Source organism: Anoplolepis gracilipes, chromosome 12 (assembly GCF_047496725.1).
Source record: "Anoplolepis gracilipes chromosome 12, ASM4749672v1, whole genome shotgun sequence".
Taxonomy (NCBI): domain Eukaryota; kingdom Metazoa; phylum Arthropoda; class Insecta; order Hymenoptera; family Formicidae; genus Anoplolepis; species Anoplolepis gracilipes.
Window position 1 is genome coordinate 5,866,229 of NC_132981.1, and position 27,954 is coordinate 5,894,182.

Sequence of the window (27,954 nt, forward strand, 5' to 3'; positions counted from 1 at the left end):
CTCCCCATAGAATACAGTGCGCGCAAGTTCACCACTAGGTCGGATTACAGTTACCTTGCCCGGAAGAGGTAGGAGCACCGGATGTTCTTCGGGTAGGAGGACGGGTAACGCGGTGAGTAAAATCGTCCGTAATGGGGCGTCGATTGCGAACTGACGAACTCGTGATCGCACATCGTGCCGGGCACCAGTAGGCCGTCCGTCTCGAATAAACCTAAAACAGAGAAAGAAGATACGCGTTATCACACCTCTCTTGCGCTGCGATGATCCGTCGTTTAGCAAAAAAATTATTCATTTCGAAAAATGTTTAATGCGAACTGAGGAATATTTTTAAATCTCTTTTGACCTAAAACGAAAAATATAGCAATAAAATAAAGCGGTATAATAATAATTTTATTATTTTTTCTTATTTTTTATTAGATTTGGAGAAAAAAAATAATCTTATTTTATATATGAGAGATTCTCACGCTTTCAATTAGTTTTAATTTCTCAGAGAAAATTTTTATCCTCTCGATTTCAACAAAATCTTCTCAATCGATATCGTTACGAGCAACCTTTCTTTCGCTACTTTGAAAAACCTACTGATAAATATCAGGACACGCAAAGGGAATCCTATTTGAAAATTCCGCTGTCTCTCGCGGAAATAGAAATCGAAATGAAATAAAATTAACGATCGCTGGCTCGTCCTTAGAGCGTGCAAATATACCTTATAGCAGAACCCGTTACGTATTGATTAACTAGTCGTATGTTTCACACTCTCCGTTTAAAGGCGTCGCCACGGTAGAATGATTCTGTTTGTGTCGTCACTTACTTACGATTAACAGACGGGTATAACGATACAGATGCGCGTATATACCGGACAGAAAGTTAATCTTAATTCCTTTTAATTAATTACTTTCTGCAGAGAATAGCCGCGCGAAATAAAACCGGGCGGTGCAAACAGTGTATACGGAATATTTGTGTATAATGGCGATCCCGATCCATATATGGTATTTTATATAGGATGTCGAATACGCGGATTAGCGACTCGATAAACGACAACGATATGGGAATTCAGTACTGGTCGATTTTGTTCGAAGCACGACCGGAATTATCGCTCAGAGTGCGTATAAAAGGACGATTGTGCCGTTTTTAAATTCTACGATTTTTACGGAATACGTACGGGCAATTACGTTGGTTCGCGCGATTCCCAGAATGCCCGGGATCGTTCTTTTGTGCTTGAAACAAAGGCAAGAGGAAAAAGCGGCAGTTTCCGAAAGATAAAAAAAAAAAAAAAAAAGAACGGACATGGGAGTTAGAGGAGGCCGCCGCGCCGGTTGCGTCTCTGTGTCTCTTTTTCTATCTTTCTCTTTCTCGTTGATGAAGGAATTCCGCGAGAGAAAACGTCGAGTTTCAGGACGAATTAATCGTTAACACGCCCATTGGCAAAGTCCTATTGTAAGTAATGCGAATAGTAGTTAAGGGAGAGAAAGAGAAAGATAGATCTGGTGCATTGTACTCGATCAATTATCTTGATAAATGGAGTTTCTATTAGGCTTCATGATATTTTAAGAATGTAATCAGATTACGAAACAATGATTTATCAACTTCTCGAATATGCTATCGATATCGAAGATTCAAGAATCGATACGCCCTCAAGATGTGGAATAAAGCAACGTAATAATAGCAATCGTAAAGGTTTGAATGTAGCGTATACTTTTCTTTTTTTATAGCCTTTTAATTTTATAAAAATAAAACGGTTACAAAGGTACTCTTTCCTTCAAAAGATACAAAAGAAAACATAAGAAATTACATATAAATGGAATTACTTTTTCATTAAAGTGAACTCAAAAAATACTTTACATAAAATACAATGGTTTGAGAAATTAAAGAGTTTTAACAGAATCTAAAGAATTCAGAAATAGGATATTTTTAAACATTGTGTAAAATTTTCATTTAAACGATTTTTATTTAAAGATATTATTTGCCTATTTATTTAAATATAAATTTTATATAATGTTACAAAATATCCTAATATTGGTTTGATTTACTAGATTCATATAATTCCTTAATCAGATTCTCCGAAAGAGCGTAAAATCGTCGTATCATCAAATATAAAAAAAGTCATGTAGGCGTGAAAAGCTTGCGTTTCGAGTCGATATGTATCGCCTGTATTGTTGCCTTTTTACCACGTATGTGATTGGCAGTCGATGATGTCGTGACAGAGAGAGAGAGAGAGAGAGAGAGAGAGAGAGAGAGAGAGAGAGAGAGAGAGAGAGAGAGAGAGAGAGAGAGAGAGAGAGAGAGAGAGAGAGAGAGAGAGAGAGAGAGAGAGAGAGAGAGAGAGAGAGAGAGAGAGAGAGAGAGAGAGAGAGAGAGAGAGAGAGAGAGAGAGAGAGAGAGAGAGAGAGAGAGAGAGAGAGAGAGAGAGAGAGAGAGAGAGAGAGAGAGAGAGAGAGAGAGAGAGAGAGAGAGAGAGAGAGAGAGAGAGAGAGAGAGAGAGAGAGAGAGAGAGGTGAAAGTTATCGCGGAAAGTTCGATGACAGTTTAATGAGACATTCTGTTCATACGGGTGTCTCATAACTAATGAGCCAACGCTCGTGAGTGGATAGAGTAGAGTGAACTAAACAAAAAAGTATTAAGTCATTTTGCGATTTTCGCAATAATTATTAAAATATTAATTAAAAACGCTTAGCGAACAATATTATACATATCTACAAGATGTCCGGTAATAATCGCCCCAACTCTCTAGGGCAGATAGAGCAGGTCAAATTGAACATAAAAGTCCTGTATTATTTTCCGATTTTCGCAATATTTATTAAAATATTAATTTAAAACGCTCAGCGTATGAGCCCGCGCATATAGCGCGCATATAGCGCTCAGCATACCCTGAGCGTTTTTAATTAATAGTTCAATAATTATTGCGCTAATCGCAAAATGATACAGGACTTTTATGTTCAGTTTGACCTGCTCTACCTGTCCTAGAGAGTTGGGGCGATTATTACCGGACATCTTGTAGATATGTATAATATTGTTCGCTAAGCGTTTTTAATTAATATTTTAATAATTATTGCGAAAATCGCAAAATGACTTAATACTTTTTTGTTTTGTTCACTCTACTTTACCCACTCACGAGCGTTGGCTCATTAGTTATAAGACACCCTATATATAATTAGATATAATTATATTCCATAGAATTTAGAAAGATTGCAAACATAATTAAAATGTTACAGTGTGATGCAACATATTATAAAGTATAGTCTTATATATTATATATAACCTAATATATATATATATATATATATATATATATATATATATATATATATGTATATTAATAATATAATATATATGGAACTAAATTATAATTATAATTATAATTAATAATTGCGTGCATGTCTTGTATCGTCGGGAGTGCCGAACATAACAACGGGCGGTTATTTCTTTATTATTATTAGTCTCCACAATCGTGATTTACGTCTTTCGATATTTGTAAACGACATAACTGAGATAATTTATCGCGTTGCAAATGGATTTTGACGGATTTTGAACGAGTGTCGGGAATGCCGAGTTGATAAACAGAGAATCGTTTCAGGGTATTATTTATTAATTCGCGCAAAATAATGCACCGAGTTTTTGTATCGTGTATTATATATAACGCGTTGTACGTGTAATTTTATTATTCGTGTGGCGACAATCAAGCGAGAAAATATCGCGACGTATATCTGTATAATGTAATATCCGAAAATATTTAGTTATATAATTTGCCGATTGCTCGCGCGATGAATACTATTATTTTTTTTGCATTATTCTATGTCGTAAATAAAACAAAGTTCGGGCCGAGGAGTGCGATTATTACCGGGAGTGTCGTGCAAAATGTCGCGCGATCGTCATAAGTGATTAATTAGTGTACTCATGATCATTTAAGTGCAAGTGTTTTGTGAGTGTTTTGTGCTTTCGAAAATACATCGACAGAGGATTAGGATAAAACTTGGGATGACATCAGGTTTTTAATAATAAGGTAATTTACTACGTTTTCGTAGAATTAATTTTTTTTTTTTTTTGTCACGATGATCGCATAGCATATTTCACGCAATTCCATTTGGGTGTATGAAGCTGGATTTCATTTTGTGAAAACTCTTATTAATTAATTATTAATATTAAATTCAATAGTTCTAGGTAGATTAAATAAATAGTTTTACCTAGTTATCATTTGAAAAAGCGCAACAAAACACAGACTTATGATAAGAGTTGTCGAGCAATATATCTATTTATCTAATACAATGCAATATTAATGAGAGTACATTTCTATTGAAAGAGGGCACTTGTCAAATGTATAAAGATATGAATGATATATATATATGTGTGTCTTCGATATGTACATGTATGCCGTATTTGCCAAGAGTGATTCTAAAATCAATCTTTCGGGCGGAACGGAAGGAGAGATCCCTTCAAGTTTCAAGTTTTAGATCGTAGAGAATATTATTTCTGCTCTCCCTCGCGCGTTTCGAACTTTAATACGAGGAGACGTGTGCCGAGAGACATTTGGAGAGGGTGAGAGAAAAAAATTGAACAGCACCGAATGATGCATACTCTCCTCTCGATATTCGATTCATATCATGCTGATGCTGATAGCCTCGTAACGCGTCAGGTTTTTCAATAATTTTCTTGAAATTTGGAACACATCACGCAATTAACCCTTATTCCGTACTGATGGATCATTTTTGTCTGTGATTTTTCTAACAAGGTCAATTTCTCGAAAACAAATAATCATAAAATAAGTAAATTATTTTTCAAATTTATTATTTTAGTCTTTATTTAGAATGTTCAAAGAAGGTATATATATTTTTTCAGATTTTTTAAAACACTTTTACATATTAATAAACTTATTGAAAATACGCTGACCCACCTGTACAGTTAGAAGGTGCCAAAAATAACAATACGGAATAAGGGTTAAAACTGCTTATAATTGACTTGTAATCAGCAATCTCGCAAGACATCATTTATTAAGAGACTAATTACGAGTTTAAATTTCATTAATCATTGAAGGTACACGATTATTTCGGTGAAAGAAAGAGAGAGAAAATTCGTGTAGTTCTAAGTTTATTACTCTTTCCCGTGTTTTCCCTCCCATTAAACGTAGTATCGCGATTCGACTGAACGAAATTTTAAAACAAACTTTGGTAATGCATTATCCACGTAATACATTCGCGCGAACATTATCGTTGTAGAGTTATAGTTACATGTAGGTCGCCGAAGCGCATGCTACAGGGAGAGGTCAAACACAAGAGAAGAGTGAGAGACGCGAAATGCAGTGTGTCATTCCAACCACTGCCATTGTCCGGAGCCATATTGCAGTAACGCAAACAAACAAACGTATCGCATATCGGAGCTCAATCGTTCCAATTGCCTTAATTTGTACCGAGGCGGATAGATTGATAATGAATCGCAAGCATCATTACGCAATTAATTTACGAAATTCAATTACGCGTGCGCGTGGGAATAACGGGCGTGGAATCGCATGGTTTGGATTTTCGTCGCATCCCGATGAAAATTACGCAACAGTAGCGCTGCGCATGTTTGATCAGCCGTAACGACGTAAACAAATATTGTCACGCTCGCACAAGCGGCTGCAGTTTGAAAAACGCAAAAATCTCAGCCACGGACAGGTTTACTCGGATGTTGTTTACCCCCGATACTAGGTCGACTCCGAATAAATGATCGAACGACGAACGAAATTAATTTCAGATGAAAACATTCGAAAATTGTGTAATTATAATGACGTGAACTTTGAATAAATGTGTCGATGAGAAATGCTAAATAAAATTAACTTTATAAATGTTTACTTTATATAATTAAACACACACACACGGTTTTCGTTTACAACCTATCTCGGAAATATTTCGATAACAGATTTGATTATCAAATGAAACTAATATAATACTAATAAGAGAAATATAATTTTTTTTTATAAAAACTAAATAATATAATAAACAAATAAATATACATATATAACATACTATTATCATAAAATATACATATAATATACATATAATCTAATAATATAAAAAATTAGAAAGAACTGTGTTTGGATTTTCTTTTAAGATTGCAATTAAAATGTAAAGATATAAATGGTTTCTGTTGTGCATATCTTAAATCTTCGATTTATCGAAGTCTGCTCTTAATATTAGATTGGATAATAAAGTTGAAAATCTTCGCCTACGTCATCCTTGCGGAAAATAACTTACGTAATAAGATTAACTTAAGAAGACAGAAATATAGATGGAGAGAGAGAGAGAGAGAGAGAAAGGAGGGGAGAGGGAGCAAGTGTGACGAGATGAGAAAAGATTAAACTGCGAGAGTTAATCCGACAAGGAAGCGGCTAATGCAGAAAGGTTTGCCGCGTTGCTTCCATAGGAGAACCCGAACATTGTTCAATCATTTCGATTCATTCCTCAGCATTTATTCGTTTATATATTTACTCGTTTTATTTGAGAATAATCGACACTTTATTCTTATTTCATATGTCGTTCATTGCGCAATTCTTATGGTTTTAACGTAAAAAGAAGAATCGTAATAATTTCTCGCTTGTATAATAATTTTTTTAAATACTTTCTCTCTCTCTCTCTCTCTCTCCCCCTAAATATTTCACGACCCGCGGTACCCTTTGTACTCCGTGGATTGATCGTGGATTGCATCGGTCAGTACATCGGTGGCATGTTCGGCCAAGTGATGGCTAAGTGTTTGTATACGTACGCCACTGTACATCACATAGATACATACACATACATATACATATACACACACACACACGCACGCAAATATATACCCACAGGACATGCATGAGGGGATACGTATTACACGCGCGCGGCTCACCGGCGCAAAGTGACTACGTGTCCGGCGTACCAAGCCCATTAAAATCTATTTGCGGGCCGGGCGCCGGGCCTCGGCGAACGTTGTAAGCACAAAATTCGGGAAGAATCCCAAGGAGAACTTATGTCGCTCCCTCCTCCCCCACCCCTCCTTCCCCCTTCCTCTGTGTTGTGCCCGTGCCGTTCAGGAATCGAGAGATTTCTGAAGAGAGGAACGGTCGGACGTTCGACTTCCTTCCGAGCCACGTGGAGCAAAGATTGGCTCGGAGAGATGCTCGTCTCTCGCGGGAGAGAGAAAAGAGCGCAGCTTATTCCCATCGCGACCCCGGAGCACTCTCGTTTATCGCGTCGACGCGCGATTCTTTCAGATTTGCATAAACAAGCGCGAAATAAAGCGATTAGATCTGCGAAGCGCATAAAGTACACGGAATATCGAATGAAGCTACTATCTCCATCGGAGGCACATAAATATTACAATTTATGTAATAGATAGAATAAATAGACGCTGTTATTGAATAAACACAGCCTCGAATAAAATAGCGCAACGAATTATCGTTACTTGGCTCGCATCTAGGAATATGCAGGATTAATTAGTATCGAGTAATGTAGGAAGCATAGCCAAGCGAGAGGAACGAATTATTTTTCCATGAAGAAAAAACGAGAATCACAATTTGTTTGCTGATTCAGTTTGCGTTTACTAATCTGAAAAAAAAAAAAAAAAAATATAAAGTCGTCGAACTACGTAATCTCGTCGTTAATGTATATTCGTTCATGAGCACGCGGATACAAGACGAATTTACAAAAATGATTTATTAACTTATAGTCACAATTTATGGTACACGACATGTAAACAGTGCACGGTATATTTTGTGCGCATGCTCGCTTGTCGTAAATACATTTATCATTTTAAGGACACATCAAAGTGCTCGTACAAGATTCCGTCGCAGCACGCAAAACGGCAATTTGAAAGGACTCCGCTCGCGATAGAAACGAACTTTAATTATAGAGAAGGAGAAGAATCCGGCTTGAGCACAATTGGCTTTCTCGTATTTTATATACGATAATACGCGATCCGCTCGGTGTCTCTGACGTAACGATCCTCGAGCACCGGAAGATCCTCTGTTAGCGACCTACGTGCAGATGCGACCGACTTTATGTAAATAAATTAATACTCGCCCTCTTACGCGATACTATTGTGCGATTCTGATCAAACCGACGTAGTGCAAAACACACAACGCTTAATTATCTGGTAATTAGCGTGTTGTCGAATGATAACAATGCGTAGAAATATAATTAACAACTACAGTATACACACATAAACGTATATATATATTTATAAAATTCGTAAATGCTTATTCATACATATATGATATAATCAATGAGTAACGTTTAAACTATTTTAATGAATAATATTACACAATGTCCATAATTAAGCAAATGCTATTGTTACGTATTAAATATTTTGACATTTTATTGATGGATTAACAAAAGCGTCGAGAATAATTTACTTTCCCTTTCTCTCTCTTTCTCTTTATCATGTTTTGTTTATTAATCAATTTATCAATAAAATATAGGCGCACCAAAGGCATCGTACGTAATTTCTATGTCACTTTTTTCGTGTCAAAGCTTAATTATCATTTTTTAATCTTCGGTAATTTATGCTTTATAGATAAAATATCAGGCAATCCTATTTTATTGTTATGAAGAATATATTACTCACAAAAAGGAACATATTTAATATTCATTAATTTATTTATTTATTTACATTTTTCTCTCATTTATTTATTGTATTTAATTATATATACATTACACACATATTTTCTGTATATTCGCGCACAGTTTGCATTGCAATTATAAATGTAAAATTGTAATGATTGCATGATTATAAAACTGATTATAAATTTTTGCGCAATTCATAATTCTCAGATTTTTATTTAGCAACTAATTTATATTTTTTATTAAGTTCTCTTTTCAAAACAATCCCATCACAAGATATAGTATGCGTTTTGATGCTGAGAACAATCTGCTACACACCCGTGGAGGGCAAGCGGTGACACAATCGCTACGAAGACTCTCATTTTTCAAAGAGTACTAGCGAAAGAGCAGCAAGACATATCTTCCGCATCGCGGGGAACTAGCACGTCGGCACTTTCTACATCGATCGCTCTAAATAACTCGCCCGGTAAATTTATTATCGGCCTCGGCACCCTTTCAAAAAGAACTCTCGCGCAAAACTTGTTCCACCGTGTGGAATCTCTTTTTTCTTTTTTCTTTTTTTTTTTTTTTTTTTTTTTTCTACGGAAAGCTCTCTTTCGTACTCGCGAAAAAAATTGTACGCGCGTATATCGGGAATTGACATACAGGAAAGGAATTAACGCGTGTAAAATGCAACACGCGTTATATTCCGTGAAAATACGTGCATCTAGCGACAGTGACAATTCGTTAATTCGCGTATCGTGCGTGTCACACTTCGTTTGCGATTCGGTTTAACGGTAGTGCTCGCGAAAATGACTGCTACCATAAACGGAAGGCAGCACAAACATCCTTAAAACTCGTATTATATTTGATGATTTTTAGGATTTAATTCATGTTCGCTGACCTCGCAAATTAAACGTGCAAATATCGCGGACCAAAGTCGCATATTCGCTAAGTAAAACGTTCCGGTCTCTCTAAGCAAATTCCGTTTTACTCTTCGAATCTGAATAATTATATGTGAGCAAATACCGTGGCACACAGTGCAGACTGAATCACAAACATATACCAATTCCACTAACGAACTTCACCTTTCTCTCAGACCTCAAGACAATAAAACATACACTACCCCGTATATGTGAGGATATGCTATTTGCATCTCCGATGGTGAAAAAAAAAAAAATTAATATATCTGCGTAAATGCCCTGAGACATACAATCTTATTAGCAAAGATATGAAAATATTTGAGATAAAACAAATGCTGAGTAATGAGAGGAAGAAGATTCCCTGATGTTTTTCAATTGCAAGGTACCATTAGCGCAGACAAATAAGAACACGGGGCGGAAGAAAATTAAATTTTAGTAAAGAAAAAAAGGAATTATGTAAAAGGAGACGACGAACACAAAGGCGCTGAGAAAAGGCGGAAAAAGATAAGAATCTTGAGAAAAAAAAGAAAAAAAAAAAAAAAAAAACAAAACTCTCCACAAAAGCAGAGAATATTGCGGAGAAACACCTTAATAAAAAGACGTCGCAACAATTCTACCGAGGGATTAAAACTGAAAGAACGTAATGTGCTTAACCAAGATGCGCTAATCGTTTCGCGTTCGACAATAATTTTAAATTACCCTACATATATATGTAATTTTTTAAGTTACAGATACGATAATTTAATTGCATAAGTTATTAGAAGAGACTCAATTAAAGACATTTATCTTTTTGTTCCTTTTGTTCGTTACATTTCTATCGTGCTCTACATTTAAGATCGTTTTACGCAAAGTAGAATCTTTATATCTACGGAAGTTTATCGCGCGTTATCGAGATCTTAAGAATATCTAGAGGTACTTTTCTCAGAGAGAACGCGCGTGATAATCGAGTTTTGCAGAAATAAGATTGTCGACGAAAAAAAAAGGCTGCAATCGTAGAACGTGAACCCTGCCGTATCACCGGCGACCGATTCTGGCGGTTGATAGGACCGGATGGGCTCCATTTAAATTTAGTGGCCAGTTTATTTCGCATATAAAAGGAGAAACGGGAATCATTTATACCGGAATGAGAGTATCGCGGCGTTGTTCGTGGAGGAGTGGAGAAGGATACTTCAAAGTTCGGAAATCGAACGTAGTCTCGAAACGTTAGGGTAAAAGTCTTAAACTATTCTCGAAGGTAACATTATTGCAAAGAAACGCTGCTCGGCTTCAGAAAATGCGCGATCGTAAATTGTAAAGTTGGATTTAAAATATCTTGAAATTGAGATTATGGAGTTACGCTTCATACGGGATTATTCTAGAACTCCATTATCTGTCAGAAAAAAAATTCTCATAATGAATATAAAATGGTATTTAATGAATAAAGATTATCAAAAAAAAAAAAAAAAACGCATCAAATGAAAAATTGAAGAAATATTAAATTAATAAAACCAACAGTAGTATATGTTATAAAATTTTGAAACTTCAAAATTTGCTAGCTCTGAAATGTCAGGTAGAGGTGCCTAAATCATTCTCAAGGGAAATTTGGTAGACTCGTTGAGTAAAATCTTGAGAGAAAATAGCCTCTCTAGCAAGAACTCAGAAAAACTTCATTAAACTTAAAAAATCAGATGTAATATATTATATTTTAACAACCGAATGATCATCCGATTGATCAAATAATTTATTATAAACTTATTGCAAATTGTTATTCTAAATATAATTTCAGTGCGCTTTCTTTTATTTTTTTTTAATCAGATTAAAAAAAAGAAAGTATGATAGATAGTGATTAACAAAATATATTAAAAGTGTGATTTAAATTTTATAATTTTTTCTATATTTGCGTTAATATTCTAAAGCGTGATGTTTCTTTTCTTGGAATGCAATTACATTGGTTTATAGTGAAAGCTACAACGCCTTAGAAAGCGTCTTCGATGGAAAATTGCGAAAGTTCGTTAGATTCCAAGACACTTTCGGGCACTTTGCCGTACCGCCTAATGCTCGTACAGCAGAATGGTTCGAACAGTTAGAAGGGACGATAAATTTCGAGGATTTCGTTGGTCTTCGCGTTCGAGGATGCTGGAAGGTTGTTCGAACGGTAGCGAGAGAACGGGCCTATTATCAATTGTCTGCGATAAGGAAGGACCGATCGGCGAGTGAGCCCGTTTAGGATGGATATATCCTGTGGACGGAAGATATCCTTTGTGTAGTTCGGAATTTCGCTCCTGAGAGATCTTAAACCGTACTCTCGAAATTTGACGACAGAGCTCGTCAACGATGCTATCGACACCTCACAATGTTCGGTCATTGACATTCATTAAACGTGGTTTCATCTAAGGTTTCTCTCTCTCACACTCACTTGAGGTATAGTAGAGCGTTTATAAATTAGATCGAATAGAATTTCTATCCTTCCTTAATACAATAAAATAGCATATTCAAGAAGATTCTAAAGGAATATACTTTTAAAACATGAGGAAAAATACTGTCAATTACAATTAAATTTAATATTGTTTTAGATCATACCTTTCAAAAAATCTTTATATATTATATAATCCTTTAACGTTTGAAATATAATATACAGAGTTCGCCGAAAATATATATATATAATGAAAGAAAAATAATTTTACGATAAGATAAATAAAAAATATCGAATAAAATTTTTTTGTACGAGAGTTATTATCCAAGAAAAAATTAAGAAGTTCAAAATTAATATTTTTTTATATTTCTAATAACCTTATGTTATACATTATCTAATTCATCGCAGGTTCAATCGTGGCTATAAAAAATATATATATATAACATTTTATTCTTAAACAAAATTAATTTAATATTGATACTTTACATTTGATAAATTTTTCAATATTTTTAATAACTCGAATTATTCGAAATTATTTTGTTAAATAAAATATGCTTTTTTATTTATGTTAATAGCTACCCTCAAAATGAATGCGATGATGTATGATCGTCAGAGATCATTAAAGCTTAAAAAAAAGTAAATATATTACTTATTTTTGAATTTTCAAGGTCTATTTTCTTGAAAGCAAAATCTCATGTTATTTTCGATTTAATTATGAATTACCCAATTTTTCGAACGTATTCTATATATTATATCACCACGACGTAAACAGTATTGACCCTCATCGTAGAAAAATTTTCCCGAGAGCCCATCGCGATACACATCGCGTAGCACGAACGAAGCCGCCTTCATTTGCGATTTGCAGCGATGATCCAGTCTTCCCGTCCGTAGAACGCTTTGCTCATTTAGACTTCGCGCGCGACTTTATAATACCGTATTGTCCCGCGGCACAATGAATATTGTTCTCATAAAATCTCAAAGCTAATACTGACCCCGTTGTTCGACGCTCGAGGCCGGTGGCCATTTAAGATATTTCACAACGATGCGCGTCGCACTCGATTATAGAAATGCGGAAGCTACGCTATCATAAATACTAGTTTCAACATCATAGTGCACTTTATCGCAAAATTTAGGACCGATTAACGATCGCGAAACGAAAGATGGATAGCTCGAGATATATTTGTATTCGCATCTGCGGTATCTGCAGTGATACGTATCTGCATCAACCTGCAGCGCTTCTCGGTATTCGTCCTGTGTCAACGTACGTGTAAAATTATGATTGCTCGTACGCTTCTCAAATAACATTTAACGAATGTGCTTTTGCACGTAATAAAAATATTGCGCACGTGCATAATTGTTGTCAGGTGACATCCCAACGCAAGGAATTTTTAAATAAACAAATCGTGATGCATGATCTGTGAAAAACTGATGCATTGCAATCGAGTAAACGTGCATTTCATTAAAGAAAGATAATTTAAAATTTAAGGACATCTCAACGAGCGAAAACTCTCGACGCTTTTCAAATTGTGAGTAACATTGTCGAATATTAATACGAAACGTTTTTATTATGACGACGTTGATGGATGGATAAGATTAGGTTTAATACATTATGGAGTATATTAAAGCTATTTCTCCAGACAAATGTAACGGAAAATAAAATGCAGAAAAATTAGAGTTTATGTGCAGTTTTAAGTAACTTTATTCATACACGGTAATGTTTTTATTTCAGGAGATATATATATTTTCCACAAAAATTATATTTCAGCATTTTAAACAAAATGTCCACATTTGCTTCAGTATTGTTTATACTTTTCTTTAATGTATTACAAAATGTAAATTATTTTTTATGAATATTAACTAAATAAAAAAATAAATATATATATATATATATATATATATATATATATATATATATATATATATATATATATTTATATTTATATATATTTATATTTATATAATAAATTATTTTAATGAGTATTAAATTATATTTTTATATTTTAAATCTTTATGTCGTTGTATATATAATAAAAATTAAAGTACTTATTTTAATTTGTGAAAAAACATGAAGATGTACTAATCAATTAGTCCAAATTATTATTATTGTGTCAAGATGTTCCTGCATTATTCTGTCATTTGATCTGAAAAAGTAAATCTAATTTCCTCATTCACATTCTAAATCCACTAATTAACAAGGATATCGTATTATCGATCGCAGTTAATTGTCAGCCGTATATACTATACCTCGATATCCGTTCTCGTTGCTAATGCATATTATGTAGGCTGTTGTTTTGTAGGATTACTGAAATTTGCGTTTGCTTCCAATTAATTAATTTTTGTTATACAGTTCGTAAATTTGTCAATTTGACATTAATCCTCAAATGTCAACATTAAATATTAATATTGCAAGAAATTTATTGACATGTATAATATAATACTACTACATAATTGTATTCTAAATAGTAATTATGTTGGAAATCGATATTTAACTGAATTTAGATATACAAACAAACCAATAACGTTTGTTTGGCACAAAAATTGCATTGCAGCGTTTCTCGTCGACACTTGGCGGACGATAATTTCGATCATAATGGAACCCGCATTCGCGAATGTCACTCGTGCGAACATACGTAGGAGGCCATAAACGTACGCGAGATACTTTCGGCATTCTGTGTGAATAATGTCGATCGATAGTAACGGCTGTTATTTATCTGCTTTTAAACAATGCAAATTACAATTACGGGTCCGGCTCACGTCGCGCCGAAGCCATTCGCGTTATTTACCGTAAAAGCAGGCGCACTGTTATTCCATTATCAAGCTCGGGCGTTAATTATCCCGCTTATCGTGTCCTTCCGATAGCTACCGTATTTGGCATCTCCCAGATAGTCTGGCTGTACACAGTATAAGCGATGTCATCTAGCATCCAGTAGGTTTCATTCATCACGAAAAGAAAAAAATGAGAGCGACGCGCGAATGTATCACCAGCACGGCATTTGTATCCAAAGATAATGCATTCATTCTTATGTGTGTCATGCTTATACATTTTCTACGCTTACACTTTTGCCACCGATGCGTGACGTCGCGTATAAAATTTAAATAAATTGTATTATTAAGTTTAGGGGGGAGAGGGAGGAGAGAGGAGGGGAGGTTTGTCGTGTCTACGACATAAAGTCGAAGCCTGCGGTCTTACACTCTTACCATTTTTTTGCTTTTTTCCCCTTTCCATCTTTCCTATCCATGCCGCGTCTTTTGCTTCTCATTTTCCCCGCCAATTTATATTCCGCTTAAAGTGTCGGAAGAAGCATTTTTTTGGCTTTTGCAAACAGGCCGAAGATTTTTCATAATAATAAGTTCAACAAAGAGAAATAACCATTTTGTGAATACAAGAAAGAGAGTATTATTTATCGTAATTTCTTTCTGCTAAATAGTATTCCTGGATTTCTCAATCATATCATCGCAACTTTGATGCAATTAAAGTTGCCTTTTGGTAAAGTTTCAATGATGTAATTCGCAATCTTTTCGCGTATTTAATTATAAATATTTTATTAATCATATAATCAAAATAACAAGTTCCTCTTAAAAGCTGAAGGTTCTAACAATGTAATTAACTTTGCAACAAAATTTCTCCAACACATCATACATATCGTAGCTATATAACATGATAAAATATATCAAAGTAATTCATTTTGCAACTTTAATTAGAAATTTCTCAAAATAATAATATTATAATATAAAAATAAAATAATATATTAAATTATTATTTTCTTTGTGTGTAGAATTTTTTGTTTTGCTAAAAATCCATATACCTATTCGAATTAAGATTCTTCTCTTATTTTTAATCTAACATCTTTTTTAATATTATAAATGTATTATTCTCTTTTAAAATTATTTACTTTATAATTTTTCCTCTTTCTTAAACCTCTAGATGGAAAACTGTTCACTTACTGTTTACTTGAGGTACAAAAAGTAAGTTTAATTTCCATAAATTAAACCTATCGAAATTCTGTAGAATTCATAAAACATGAGAAATTAAGTTTGAAAATAGAACTAAAAATTTGATTCAAAGAGATTTTACGAGTTTTAAACCACGCGCGGACTTAATATATTCACACAACTTCCAGTTTTATATATTTAATGTTATGCTGCTTTTGTAAACATCCGTGCCGTGTTCAGCATCGCACATGCGAGTTTACGAATCTTTGACGATAAAAAATGTTGCAGAACTTTTCTCTTTGGTTGCTGGAATAATATGCCACGTTCCATTCGCCGGAAACAATAAACCGAAAATGAGTCGTGCAAATATCAACCGTGCGAATTTGTCTAACCATGACCAGCTATAACTCTGCTTAATTATTGCCTCGTAAACTACACGCGGTAGCTTGTTGGTATTATTTGCTCGGGTTTACTGCGTGGAAAGACCTGCGGCAATTTACTCTGCGGGAAATGGAATCAGAATCGAAGAACAAGATTTCTCTCCAACTTCTTTGTACAAAGATTGTTCATTGAGGAAGAACGAATCAGCTGGACGAATCAGCTACGTCAAAAGTTAATAAATCTAATACATTTCGAGATTCGTGAATTTGAAATTACGCAAAAATACTTTTAGCCTTTTAAAATACATAATTAATAATTAATTTATGAATTAAAGATTTATCCTGTAGATGTAATATTAAATCTCAAAATCGTAAATATTATCTTTTATTTTAACTAACTTAATTAAATATTATTTTACATAACTAATCTTAATTACCTTTTTTAATAGTGGTTGCACTGCACAAAAATTCATGAAAACAAACATTTTAATTCTACAGGTCAAATCTTTACTTAACTGACAAATTAATTTTAATTACATTTCAAAAGATTAAAAAGCTAAAAGTGTTTTTGCGTTATGTCAAATTCATGAATCTCAAAATGGATTACATAGATGTATTAACTTTTGACGTAGCTAATTCATAATTTCTCTTTAAGTTTCAGCACATTAACATGTTTCTTTGATAAATGTCATGCGCGCGATTTATCGATTTTGGTACTACCTGCATCTACCTGCATCATAAATTTATCGATTCCATCCCGACATTCACGCTTTGACAATTATCGATTGTTACGCATCATTAAACACGCGCGCGTTCGGGTATTTGTTATTACTATTTAATGTAATACAATATGGAAATTAAATCGAAGGTAATAAATTGATAGACGATGAATTAAATATGAGAATTCTATTAAAATTATCGAAGTGAGAAAAAAAAATATTTAATAATTACGCACAAATAAAATTATCACTTTATTATTAACCTTATCATATCACTTTTTTTTAATTAACATTTATTATAAATGATATTAATTTATGTTGATTAAATTAATTAATTTAATATTTTTCGTGTATATATTTTTTTTTATTTGTGTCACATTTTTTTATTTATGCTATTAAATATTACGTTTCTAGTCAGTGAAGAGAGAGAGCTTTTTTTCATGAATGTTCTCTAAGAGCGCAATAAATATTAATGATACATAAATTTAATTATGCGGAATTTTTTATTTATACCACATGTATATTTATAAGAAGCTTTTTCATCACGATTTTTTCATCCAGATACGGTGCTTGTAAGCAGCAGCTATGGATTAAGGACGTTAGAATCTACCCATCCCAGTATATTGCCAAGATATATCATTTTGAGTATAAAGTGTAATATTGTAAAGTTCGCACGTCCGCTATATAATTTGAAAATAATCACGAAAGAAAGAGAGAGAGAGTTCACACGTCGCGAATCCCGCTTAAAAAAAAACGTGCGATTTTACATAAAATGTTGAGTATATCCGCATGCGACATGTGGACACACCTCCGCTGTGTGTATGTGTTTCGAAGTAAGTTCGAATAACTGTGTTCACAATAATAAAATGAAACTTGAAATCCCTGGAGACAAAAGTGTGCGGAACTTGGCGCGGCATGCGGAAAAAAAATGCGAAAAATTCGTATCTCTACTCACAATGTGCGACACTTACATTCCGCTATACGTCAGCTTAATGTGTGATCCACGTGTGTTTCTTTCATTCGTCGTCGTTGTGTCCCATTATAGCTCGTTGCTCGTTTTATTTTTCGCTCGTGTCATATACCGTACTTTTTTTTTAAAGAGAAATAACGTTATAAGCGTTACAACGCATCGTATTCCTTTTGCGGTGTAAATTGAAGGCTACGACATGCAACATGCGTAAGAGAAATTGCAAGCTTTTCCTTTGTAAATGTGGGGAAGAAATTACATGCTGCTCTTATTCCGCGAACGAGCGTGTTCATTGATTATCGAAACGACGTATATATATATATAATTCGACTTTTATTCTTATCAAGATGCCACATTGCAGAGGTATTTAGTCGCTTTACTTGTTATGTCTGTGATTTCATCGCGATCTGATTAGAGAACCGAAATGTTTTCTTTATCGTATCTCGATATTACTTTGATTAACGGAAATTTCTATGACTTTAAGTGGCATCTTAAAAGCTACATGTTTTTGTCAGGAATTTAATAATTGATAGATAAGCCAGAGAATTGACAGATAAGTCGCAGAAAAGCTCAGACTACTGTGGGTATTTAATATAAATAGAGATTATATTTTTTTATCATTTCATGTGTTTATACAAAAAAATACCTATCCTATAAAGACAGCCTTATTATAAATTAAAAAAAATTAGCTCTCTTATAATCTGAAAGCGTCACGAAATATATTCTCAGTATTCACAAAACTGGCCTTACACTCTGTTTAATTAAATAAGAGTGGATGGGATACGAGATCGCATAGAGGCGTGCATCGGACGTAACGGATTTGTAATTTAAAATTTAATAACGTTAAGAACTTGATTTCTATTCCTTTCACCAGAGCCAATACTGATAAAAGTAGATAGACCGTTTTCTTTCAATGACCGAAAGCTCACTGTAACGGTAATCCGATTATAAGGGAGAGATACATATATATATACGTATGTATATAGTGGATATTCTGTTGCGTTTTTGCAGTTTAAATCTGTAATCCTGATCCGATCGCGGAGAATTAAGATAACAATTACATATTTGAGAAAGAAGAAAAAAGAGGAAAAATAGACCGACGGCATTTCATTGAGATGTAGACATATTTACAAAGACTCAGAAAAAATGTTTCTCTCTCTCTCTCTCTCTCTCTTCAAAAAGAGAAATATGTACATATATTAGAAAAATACATGCGCCTTTGTATCTTACGTTATTATGTCTCGAAAATGAACATCTGTGACAAATTTAAAAGAGCACGTTCATCTCGGAGAATACTCGCAAGGTCCTTCTCCTCCGGCTGCACATTTCCACGAGTAACGCAGAAAGATCGGTTGTGCCGACAAAATTCTAAATTTTCAGCCTTTTGTCACTTAACAAGTGCGACTGGAGACGAAGTTGCGTCGCATTCACAGCGACAATGATAAACATTGAAGTTACAGAACAATCTCTGCCTCGAGTTGTGCAGCAACCCTCGTTTTCTCGCGTGGTCTTATCATTCTAGAGCTAAATGAATTCGCGAAACATAAAACACAAAATTCAAAAATGCTGCAAATTTTTGAAACTCTCTGAGAAGATAAAATATTATAATGAACATAATAGGAAACATATATTTGCAATAAAAAATTATATTGCATCTCCTATAATTTAAATCGCGATCCGCGTCGACTTTAAAGCCGTAGCGACTTACTAGCAGAAAGGAGGCCTTTTTCCGTGAATATCGAAAATCCGAATGCAATCCGCTTAGAGACATAAAACGCGGCATCCGCGTATCGATTACTTTGGCTTCTTTCCGCTCGAGGTGCTGAGAAGTCAGGCATCAAGACCGCGTACCTTTTTCGTTTGAAGCGGGAAAAGTGAGTCTGAGACGAAAGTATTCATTTTTATTCTCCTGATATAACGAGGAGAAATACATATATATATGAAAATTTAATGGCGAGACCCTTCCTCTTGTCGGACGCGATAATCGTTGACAAAGCGCGAATAAAAAAGATCAGGGATTTTACATTGCATTCTTCGCTCATAATTTTCCGCAAAACGCAAGGTGATGCGCGCATGTTGACGTATAAGCGAGATAACGTTTCTGTGCTCTTGTTCCGGTTGATAAGAGAAATCTTTCAAGATTCAATCGTTCTCTGCGTTCAAACGGGTTGAATCGACGGATGGAATGGTGACGAAGGAAAGGGCAGATTGATCGGAAAATGCTATCTCTTCTCGTTGTCATCGATATTCCGCCGCGAAACGTCTCTTCTCGCTGTCGCCCGCGACAAACGTTTATCTCTATGGAGATTTCGCGCGAGTAACATATATAATAATTCCATATCGTTGAATATTTATTTCTTATTTATTGAAATGCGTCACATATTATTATTCATATTTTATGTGTCGGTACTTATTTTAATTATCACTTTTATCCCGATATTTAGCCCGTTAATTTTTATCATACAACATTATGTATCTATTTACACTATTAACTCAAGAAATTATAGGACTAAAAAAATAAGATACATTTTAACATCGTGTTTATTTGAACAAATAAAAATCCTTTTTTTGATTAAAAAAATATATTTTTAATAATAAAATTAAAATAATATAATTGCAAAAGATATTAAAATAGGAGAATAATAAAAAAATATTGCATATATAATTGTGTGCATTTACGTCATCATGGCCAAAATTCAACCTCGATAAATTCTCTAAACAAAAAAAATAAACACTTTTGCATTTTTACATTTATTAATTCACGGAGAGGATTTACAAAAAAAAGTTCTGCGAAACCGAATATATCTGAACTTAGAAATTGATTTTTTATAAAAAATTTTATTCTATCTTTTTATAACTTGAAAAAGATAGAAATTCGATAATAGTCGCTGTAATAATGATAAATATAAAAATACTTATTTTTATTTTAAATAATTTATAGATAATTTGATAATTTGTTTAAAAATATATTTTTATACATAATATTAAAAAGTATTCCATATTTCGATTCGCTATATTTTTACAACTCTTTAATAAATGCTTACTTTAATTAGCGTACAATTCTAACATTATATATAAAAGCGTAATTAAATTTCGCAATTATATTTGTATGTCTCTTGGTTGAATTTTTGCGTGCCCTTTCTCTATAAATAAAACTGTTGAAGTAATATCGAAATATATAATGGAAAATCTGTATCCATGTGTCTCTTGAATGTCTCGAGTCTCTACATTTATTGACTTTGCTAAAACGAAAAATTGATGAAAGTTGAAAGCAAGTCATCCTCAAACTGATAACGGAGTATCTATTCGCTTGTCAGTAACTTCCGTTTGGAGAAATTTCTTTTCCTTTAGAACGGCTACTTCCTGATAGAAAGAGATCGAGTCTCCCGCTTTCTTTGTAATTCTATTGTGGAGGAGTCGTCGTTCGAATATCAGATATTGTGTACCTGTGCGGGACGATCAATAAAAGCATTTCTTTTTTATTTTTACTATCCGAGATATAACAAGATACAGTGAAGATAATTCTACAATCTCTTGACACCCCGCTGCCATCGGCTTTTCGTTACTTTATTTTCAAGAATATCTCCCTCTGTCTTTCTCTTTCTCCTGTTTCGTTTATATATTAGGCAAATTTTAATTCACTTTTACGTTACTTTAATCCTATTACAATGTAGCAATGTTTTGCATTCCGAATCATTCGGCATAATTAAAAAGTACATAACGCGATATTTCAAATTAGTTCATAGCATCACCGATTCTTTTATATATACAATATACCATTTATATTTATCTCAGACACATTTCTTGCCCGCTGTTCCTTAATTATTAGAATATCTCGTATCACAATTAGAAGCAAAGCCAGCTTATATATCCAGACAATTAACGGTACGGAGCTTGCTCGTTAAAAATATAATGTATCTAATAAGTGGATTCATATCGTCGCGATATACCATGTTCGTCGCGGGTTTTAACGTACAACGCGGACTTTTAACGAGCAAGCTCCACATCGCTAATCATCTGCGGATGTAAGCTAGCTTTGCTTCTAATTGCAATACGAGCGGTATTCTGACAATGAGAGAAACGGCAAGCGTGAAGCGCGCCTAAGATATAAATATGAATGGCACGCGTATTTAATACATAAGAGGATCGCGCAACATCATTGCGAAGGAAGAAGTATTCGCGTGAGTAGCAGTGTAAGGCAGGATTGGCGATGCTATTATACACGTGACATAGAAGCGAACGAAGAAGGTAGTACGCGCCCCTCATCATCCGGACAAGCACCCTGTGGCTTCTTTTTACAGCTACATTATATGCACTTGAGATCTTCTTTACGTAGGCTGCTTTATTAGCTCGATAAAATAGGATTACTTAAGCATGGTTTATAAGAATTGTCAGCTTTATCACGTCGAGCTAGAAGAAAGAAAGGGGAGATGACTTTTTTCTCTCCTGGTTTTAACACGAGAGCTAGCTGGTATAACGATATTATTGTACTCCATGCCACAATATATAACAATTGAAACATCTCGATACTATCTGCGAGATATTTGTATTATAACGAATTGTATGAATTAAAAACATGCTGCAATGTTACGATCAATAGACCGGGACAAAAAATTTAATGAATGCGGAAGAACTGAACAAAAATGTGCTTAGAGAGATGGCTTTATTTATTCGATTTTTATACGATTTATATTATATATTCATATATTATATACATATATTTAATATACATAGAAATTAACTTCATTTCATCATCACAAAAATGTGTCAAAATTTTCCCCCTAAATATCAATCTTCCTGAATGTAATGAAAAGTGAACAGCTTTTATGAATATTAAATTTACTCTTAACTTAATTTATATTTTATAATCTCTTTACTATTTATGTGAACTATATATAAAGATTGAAAAGCAAATATTGTTGTAAAATTTATGTAAAAATTTGTGAAACGCGAAAAGAAAAACAAATCCATTAAAGTAGAGTTATTATTTTTGTATTAGCATATTGAGAAATGTCTAACTTACTCCGTATTACATCTACAACCTGGAATGATAAATTTAACTCCAACAAATGTTAGCAATTAAACTTCAAACAGTAAGTCGATGAACACCATTCATTTTCGACTTATCTAAAGCATAATACATGATATAATTCAAAATGAGCGGAGTAAAATAGGAATCTCAGTATTGTCAATATGTCTAAGTTTGCGTTCGTGTAGTAAGAAAGTTGTAAGGAGTATAGGGGCAAAGTACTCTTGAATTTAACCTGTTACTACCGGGATGGGGTGCGCGAGGGTTGTTTACAAGAGTGCATCTCAAGCTGTGCACTGTTCCGCGAACCGCGCGCTTGTTTACCTTTTTATCTGACAGCGCTCTTTTGCTCCGTGAGCGACAGCAGTTGTCTCTATCTGTGTTTTCCGAAAAAAATAAAGAATCTTAAGAAGCGATTCTTCGTCTTTCTCTTTCCTTCTCTCTTTTTTTTTCTTTTTTTTTTTTTACGTGTAACTATCGTACTTGCATCGCGCAAGATCCGCGAGTCTCGCAACTCCGGGAAACATCCTGTATATCGCCATTATCTGTATTACTTCTTTAAGAACCGAGATTTCTCCTCCCACCAACGGTGGTAACGTTCGTCGCGCACTTTGCGTAAGTAGAAAGAGTCGTTTGGCGAGAAATTACTCAACGAGGGGAGCATTTGAGTATGCCGGGTGCTCACTATCCGCGTTAAGCGTCTAGCAAAGTATTTAGAATGCTTATAAGAGGAGCGCGGCGTGAAAAATAAACGCACGGAGGGCCATGTAATCTCGCGTGAACAGTGAATCAATTCCATTGCGGTGAATAACATATTTCGTAGTCTTCCTCGCAGGAAACTTGAATGATGAATCTCGAGATTTCACCACTCTCACGGTTACACACAACATCACGGTTGCGCCATGAAAGCGCAGTATTCTCTTCTTGTATGTGTGTATGTGTGTAGCTTTCTTGGCTTAACTTGCGTGTACTTTATGTGTTCGTTCATGCAGGGATTTCGGATTCATGGAAGATTTCGCGAATACCCATAAAGAAATCAAGAAGACGGTGCGCAAGGATGAGATCAAACAGAATTACGTCGAAAACAAGCTGGCTGTAAGACGCCAATGTAAAATACCAATGTGCATCGTCTTAGGTTCGTTGCAGTGAAAATGAATGCAGGTTATTGATCCCTTTGTACTCGACCGTCAATAGAATACTACACCAAGTCTTTCCCCCCCCCCTCTCTCTCTCTTTATCTCTCTCTCTTTCTCTCTGTACTGCCTTATTCATGAACCTAAGCCTTTTAAAGTGGCAAGGTTGAATCCATAAGCTCATAACTTCATTCAACTTCTGTCGCAGGTTAAAGTACAGGGTTGTTAAAAGCCCTTGTTATATATAATTTTCTGTTGAAATATTTAATATGATACAATTATGTAATTTATATAATTAAATACACGTACCATCAATATTACATTGTTGAAATAACCATGATTATGAAAAATATCGCACGATTGTAGCGAGCAATGCAATCTGTCAATCAAAATTCTCGGAATATGATTCTCTCACAAGATGTCTATATATAACCCAAAAATTAAAAATATTAGTATCTAACTATGAAAAATATGTAAGGATCTTTAGAAATATTATACATTAATTTTTAATTGTCTGAATTTAAAATAAGTCCTTAAAATTGACCTAATCGTCATTTTTATTTTATATTATTCGCAAAAACGAAAAGTAAAATAAAAGAATTTTATAAATAAAAATTTCCGTAAAAAACTAATTCTAATATAAAACAATTAATTCTTTAAATAATTTATGATTGTTTAAATAATTTACAGCTATATTGTAGATTAATGAGATTATACAATTTTTATGTATAAAATTTATTTATATTTTTTTCACGCGTGTTCGAGAATAATAAACAGGAAACAATACCACAGTTTCCGGGAATATTTTATTTTCTTAAAACAAATTTAGGCAGCGAACAAAAATAATTTATATACCGAGAACATATATTTTCATAGCTTCATAATTTTTCTGAATTTCCGACTCAGGAACCTTTCTTTGTCAGGTTCCAGCTATTCAAAAGAGAAGTTTCTTAACTCTCAAACGACACGCCAAGATGTAACAACGTCACCGGGAATACGTTCCTTCCTTCTTGTCTTTTTTATTTCCATCTACGTCGTCCGTTCTCTATCTACGAATGTCCGAGGATGTGACATGGAATTTTATGCATCGACACTGGGCTACGCCCGTCACCTTCGTTCTATAAAATATTCAGATAAGATCTGTCGGGCTATGTCATCTCATCTATGGAAGCTCGATATGTGCATACGCGGGACATAAAAGCGCGTTGTATGGAAATTGGAAATTGATCATCGTGCCGTTATATTGGCACGTCATTTTTATAGGGATGCTAATTCGCTGTTTTGGCGTAATTTTTATTAATTAAGAGAAAGCGTTTTGATGTGACGCGGTCGTTTAAAAAGCGCGTTGTCCTTTCATGCAAATAAAAGTATAGAAACAGAAAAAATCTCGTAATTTTGTGAAGTATTATTATTTTTATTATTCAATATTTTTATTTTTTTCTAAGAAACTTTAGTATTTTTCAAACTTTCGTTACATATGAATTTTAATTAATAAATATTTTTTTAAACTTTTATTGCGTAGTTGAGCTATTTTTTATGTACTTGGTCTCATAACTCTGTACATTTAATCGAAACTGCATCGATACTCTCATACTCCCATACCCCATACTCCATACCCAATATCCTTTGATGCAATATGGAATATGAGTCTGCATAATAATGAAAAATGCAACGATAGAGAAAAAAAACATTAAAAAATTAAACATTGAAATATTTTGAACATTTTTGATCTTGTTTTCGGGATCAACGTGACGTATGAGAGGGAGAAAGCAAGAGAGTTTGATTCGCTACTAGATTCGTAATTGGAATTGGATTCCCAATGGAGCTATTTCATAATTCAAACGTATGCGCGGCTCTTTTCCCGATAACGCAAAAATTTGAAATAAATCAGTGTGTCGGGAGATTTACAGCAAGCATTAAGCATACAGTGCATCGGAAAATCACGTCGTTAATTTTGACCACGTGCGATATGACAAGTGCCTCTCTTCAACAGATTAATCTTACGTGATAGATAACGCGAATACGATGAATATTTAATAGAAGATTTGTTGAAAAAAACATCTTTGAATTTTCGATTCATGTAAGATGTTATTACAAACGTATAGTTCCATGCAATTTTTTGTTGCAACGTAAATACTTCGATTTTGAATGTTATCGAAAACGGAATTATTCGATGTTAAAAGCAGAGGAATCCATTCGTCTCTAGAATAATGTTTCTCGCTTTTCTTGCATCTAACGCTCGGTTTTCTACAGCAACAGAACAGAATGTTCTTGCAATCTGCAACGTGACATTACGGCGTGCGCGACATCATCAAATGTGCAATTTCGCGTGAAGAACATATCGCGCGCTCCACGATTTCGGTCCAAAGAAAGCTTCACCGAAGGTAAAAACAATGAAATTAATATGATGTCGACTGTATGTGTTTTATCAATTTTCTCTGTCTTAGATTTTGTGAGAGATGAAAGGTTACTCTTCTTAATCTTTATTTCTGTTGTTCCGCGGAAACCGCATTTATTTCGCAGACCGCAATGTGACATCAGATAGCAAGACGATATCAGACGTCCAGTACTCGTACAGTCCTCCTTCTCCCTCCTCCTACGAAAGATAGGTTACTGTATGCATGTGTGAATGTATGTGTATGTGAAGTCAGTCTCACACAGTCTTATCCTAGAACACACCGAATTAAACTTCGAATAGTTCGTCAAGATTCGGAGAAGAGAAGGAGGAAAACGCGCAAACGGAAAAAGCGTATTTAAGGATCGAACAAAATTAATCAAAGGTTCCAATTTGCGGGGAGAAGAAAAAGAAAGAAATAAAAAACAACGCGTCACTTTTTCACGCGCGAAAAGGGCAAAGTTCTCCACTTCACTTTTCTTTTTAAAAGAGAAGTCCAACGTGGTTTAATAGCAAATACCTACAAGAAATGCGCATGCGAAAGAACACTTAAGAGCAGTGTAGAAAATAATTAATACTCGTGAGAAATTCTAATTGTTGTTGAGAAAATGCATTTTCTGTGATTCTCTTATGTATTTATACGTTATGTTTCTGAAGCAGTCGCGCAATTTAATATTTCGCGATATTAGCTTACTGCGATCGATACTATCTAAACAGTTTATATATCGTGTCCTGAACTTATAATATACGTATATCAAATAAGCGTACACACAATTCAATGCAACATATAATTGTCAGAACGAGCCATTTAATTATTGAAAATTCAATATTCTATAGTTATAGATTTTATATAGTTTGTCGATGTTTGTGACTAAATAAATGGAATATAATGCTCTTGACATATCGCACACATAAGAAAAATACACTTGCGTCATCCCTACTACCTGGGAAACGTCACGAATCCATTTTGTTCGATCCATCATCCGGCGAACACGTCGTTGGCGTATAAGCGGGAAAAATGATGCTATCGGCAAAAGGCATGCCTCTTTTTCCCCGGCACGTCTCACGTTCAAACTGTTTTTAGTGTCTTCTTTGTAGTTGTCGGTTACACATTTTTATTTCCTCGTCATCATTCTCCACCGAGTAATGAGATGGATTTTTTCACAAATTAATAAATCTTGTAAAAGTTATACGTATCTTAAGTACAGATATTCGACGTGATATAAAAATCAAATAGATTAAATATATTAACTTTAAGCGTAATTATTACCGCGTAATTTTTATTATACAAAGAAATAAAAAAAAGCTGCATGGAAACGTTACTGGTGTTGCAGTTTATATGTATAGTGCATAAAACTTTTGAATTTTCAAACAATAATCTTTGCAGTGTAACATGCATTGGATCAACATCGAAGACACAATAATAAAACTGAAAAAAGATCCATTTGTTTTCAATGTTATGTTGCAGTATTGATTGATAAAGAACGTTATAATTGTGGAAAGACGCATATCAATAGTTATTTATAACGTCATGATTAAT

General features: G+C 34.1%; 2 protein-coding genes across 5 annotated transcripts in view; one reads left to right on the forward strand and one right to left on the reverse strand.

The window, feature by feature from the left end:
• Positions 1 to 27,954, reverse strand: part of Sol1 — a 278,403-nt gene that overhangs the window by 148,413 nt on the left and 102,036 nt on the right. For all 3 annotated transcript variants that reach the window (XM_072903292.1, XM_072903291.1, XM_072903290.1), the window contains exon 5: positions 55 to 211. In XM_072903292.1, the coding sequence (XP_072759393.1) occupies positions 55 to 211 (157 nt within the window). The remainder of the gene's footprint in view (positions 1 to 54; positions 212 to 27,954) is intronic.
• M (zona pellucida domain-containing protein miniature) overlaps positions 1 to 27,954 on the forward strand; it is a 258,694-nt gene that overhangs the window by 86,991 nt on the left and 143,749 nt on the right. The window lies entirely within an intron of this gene.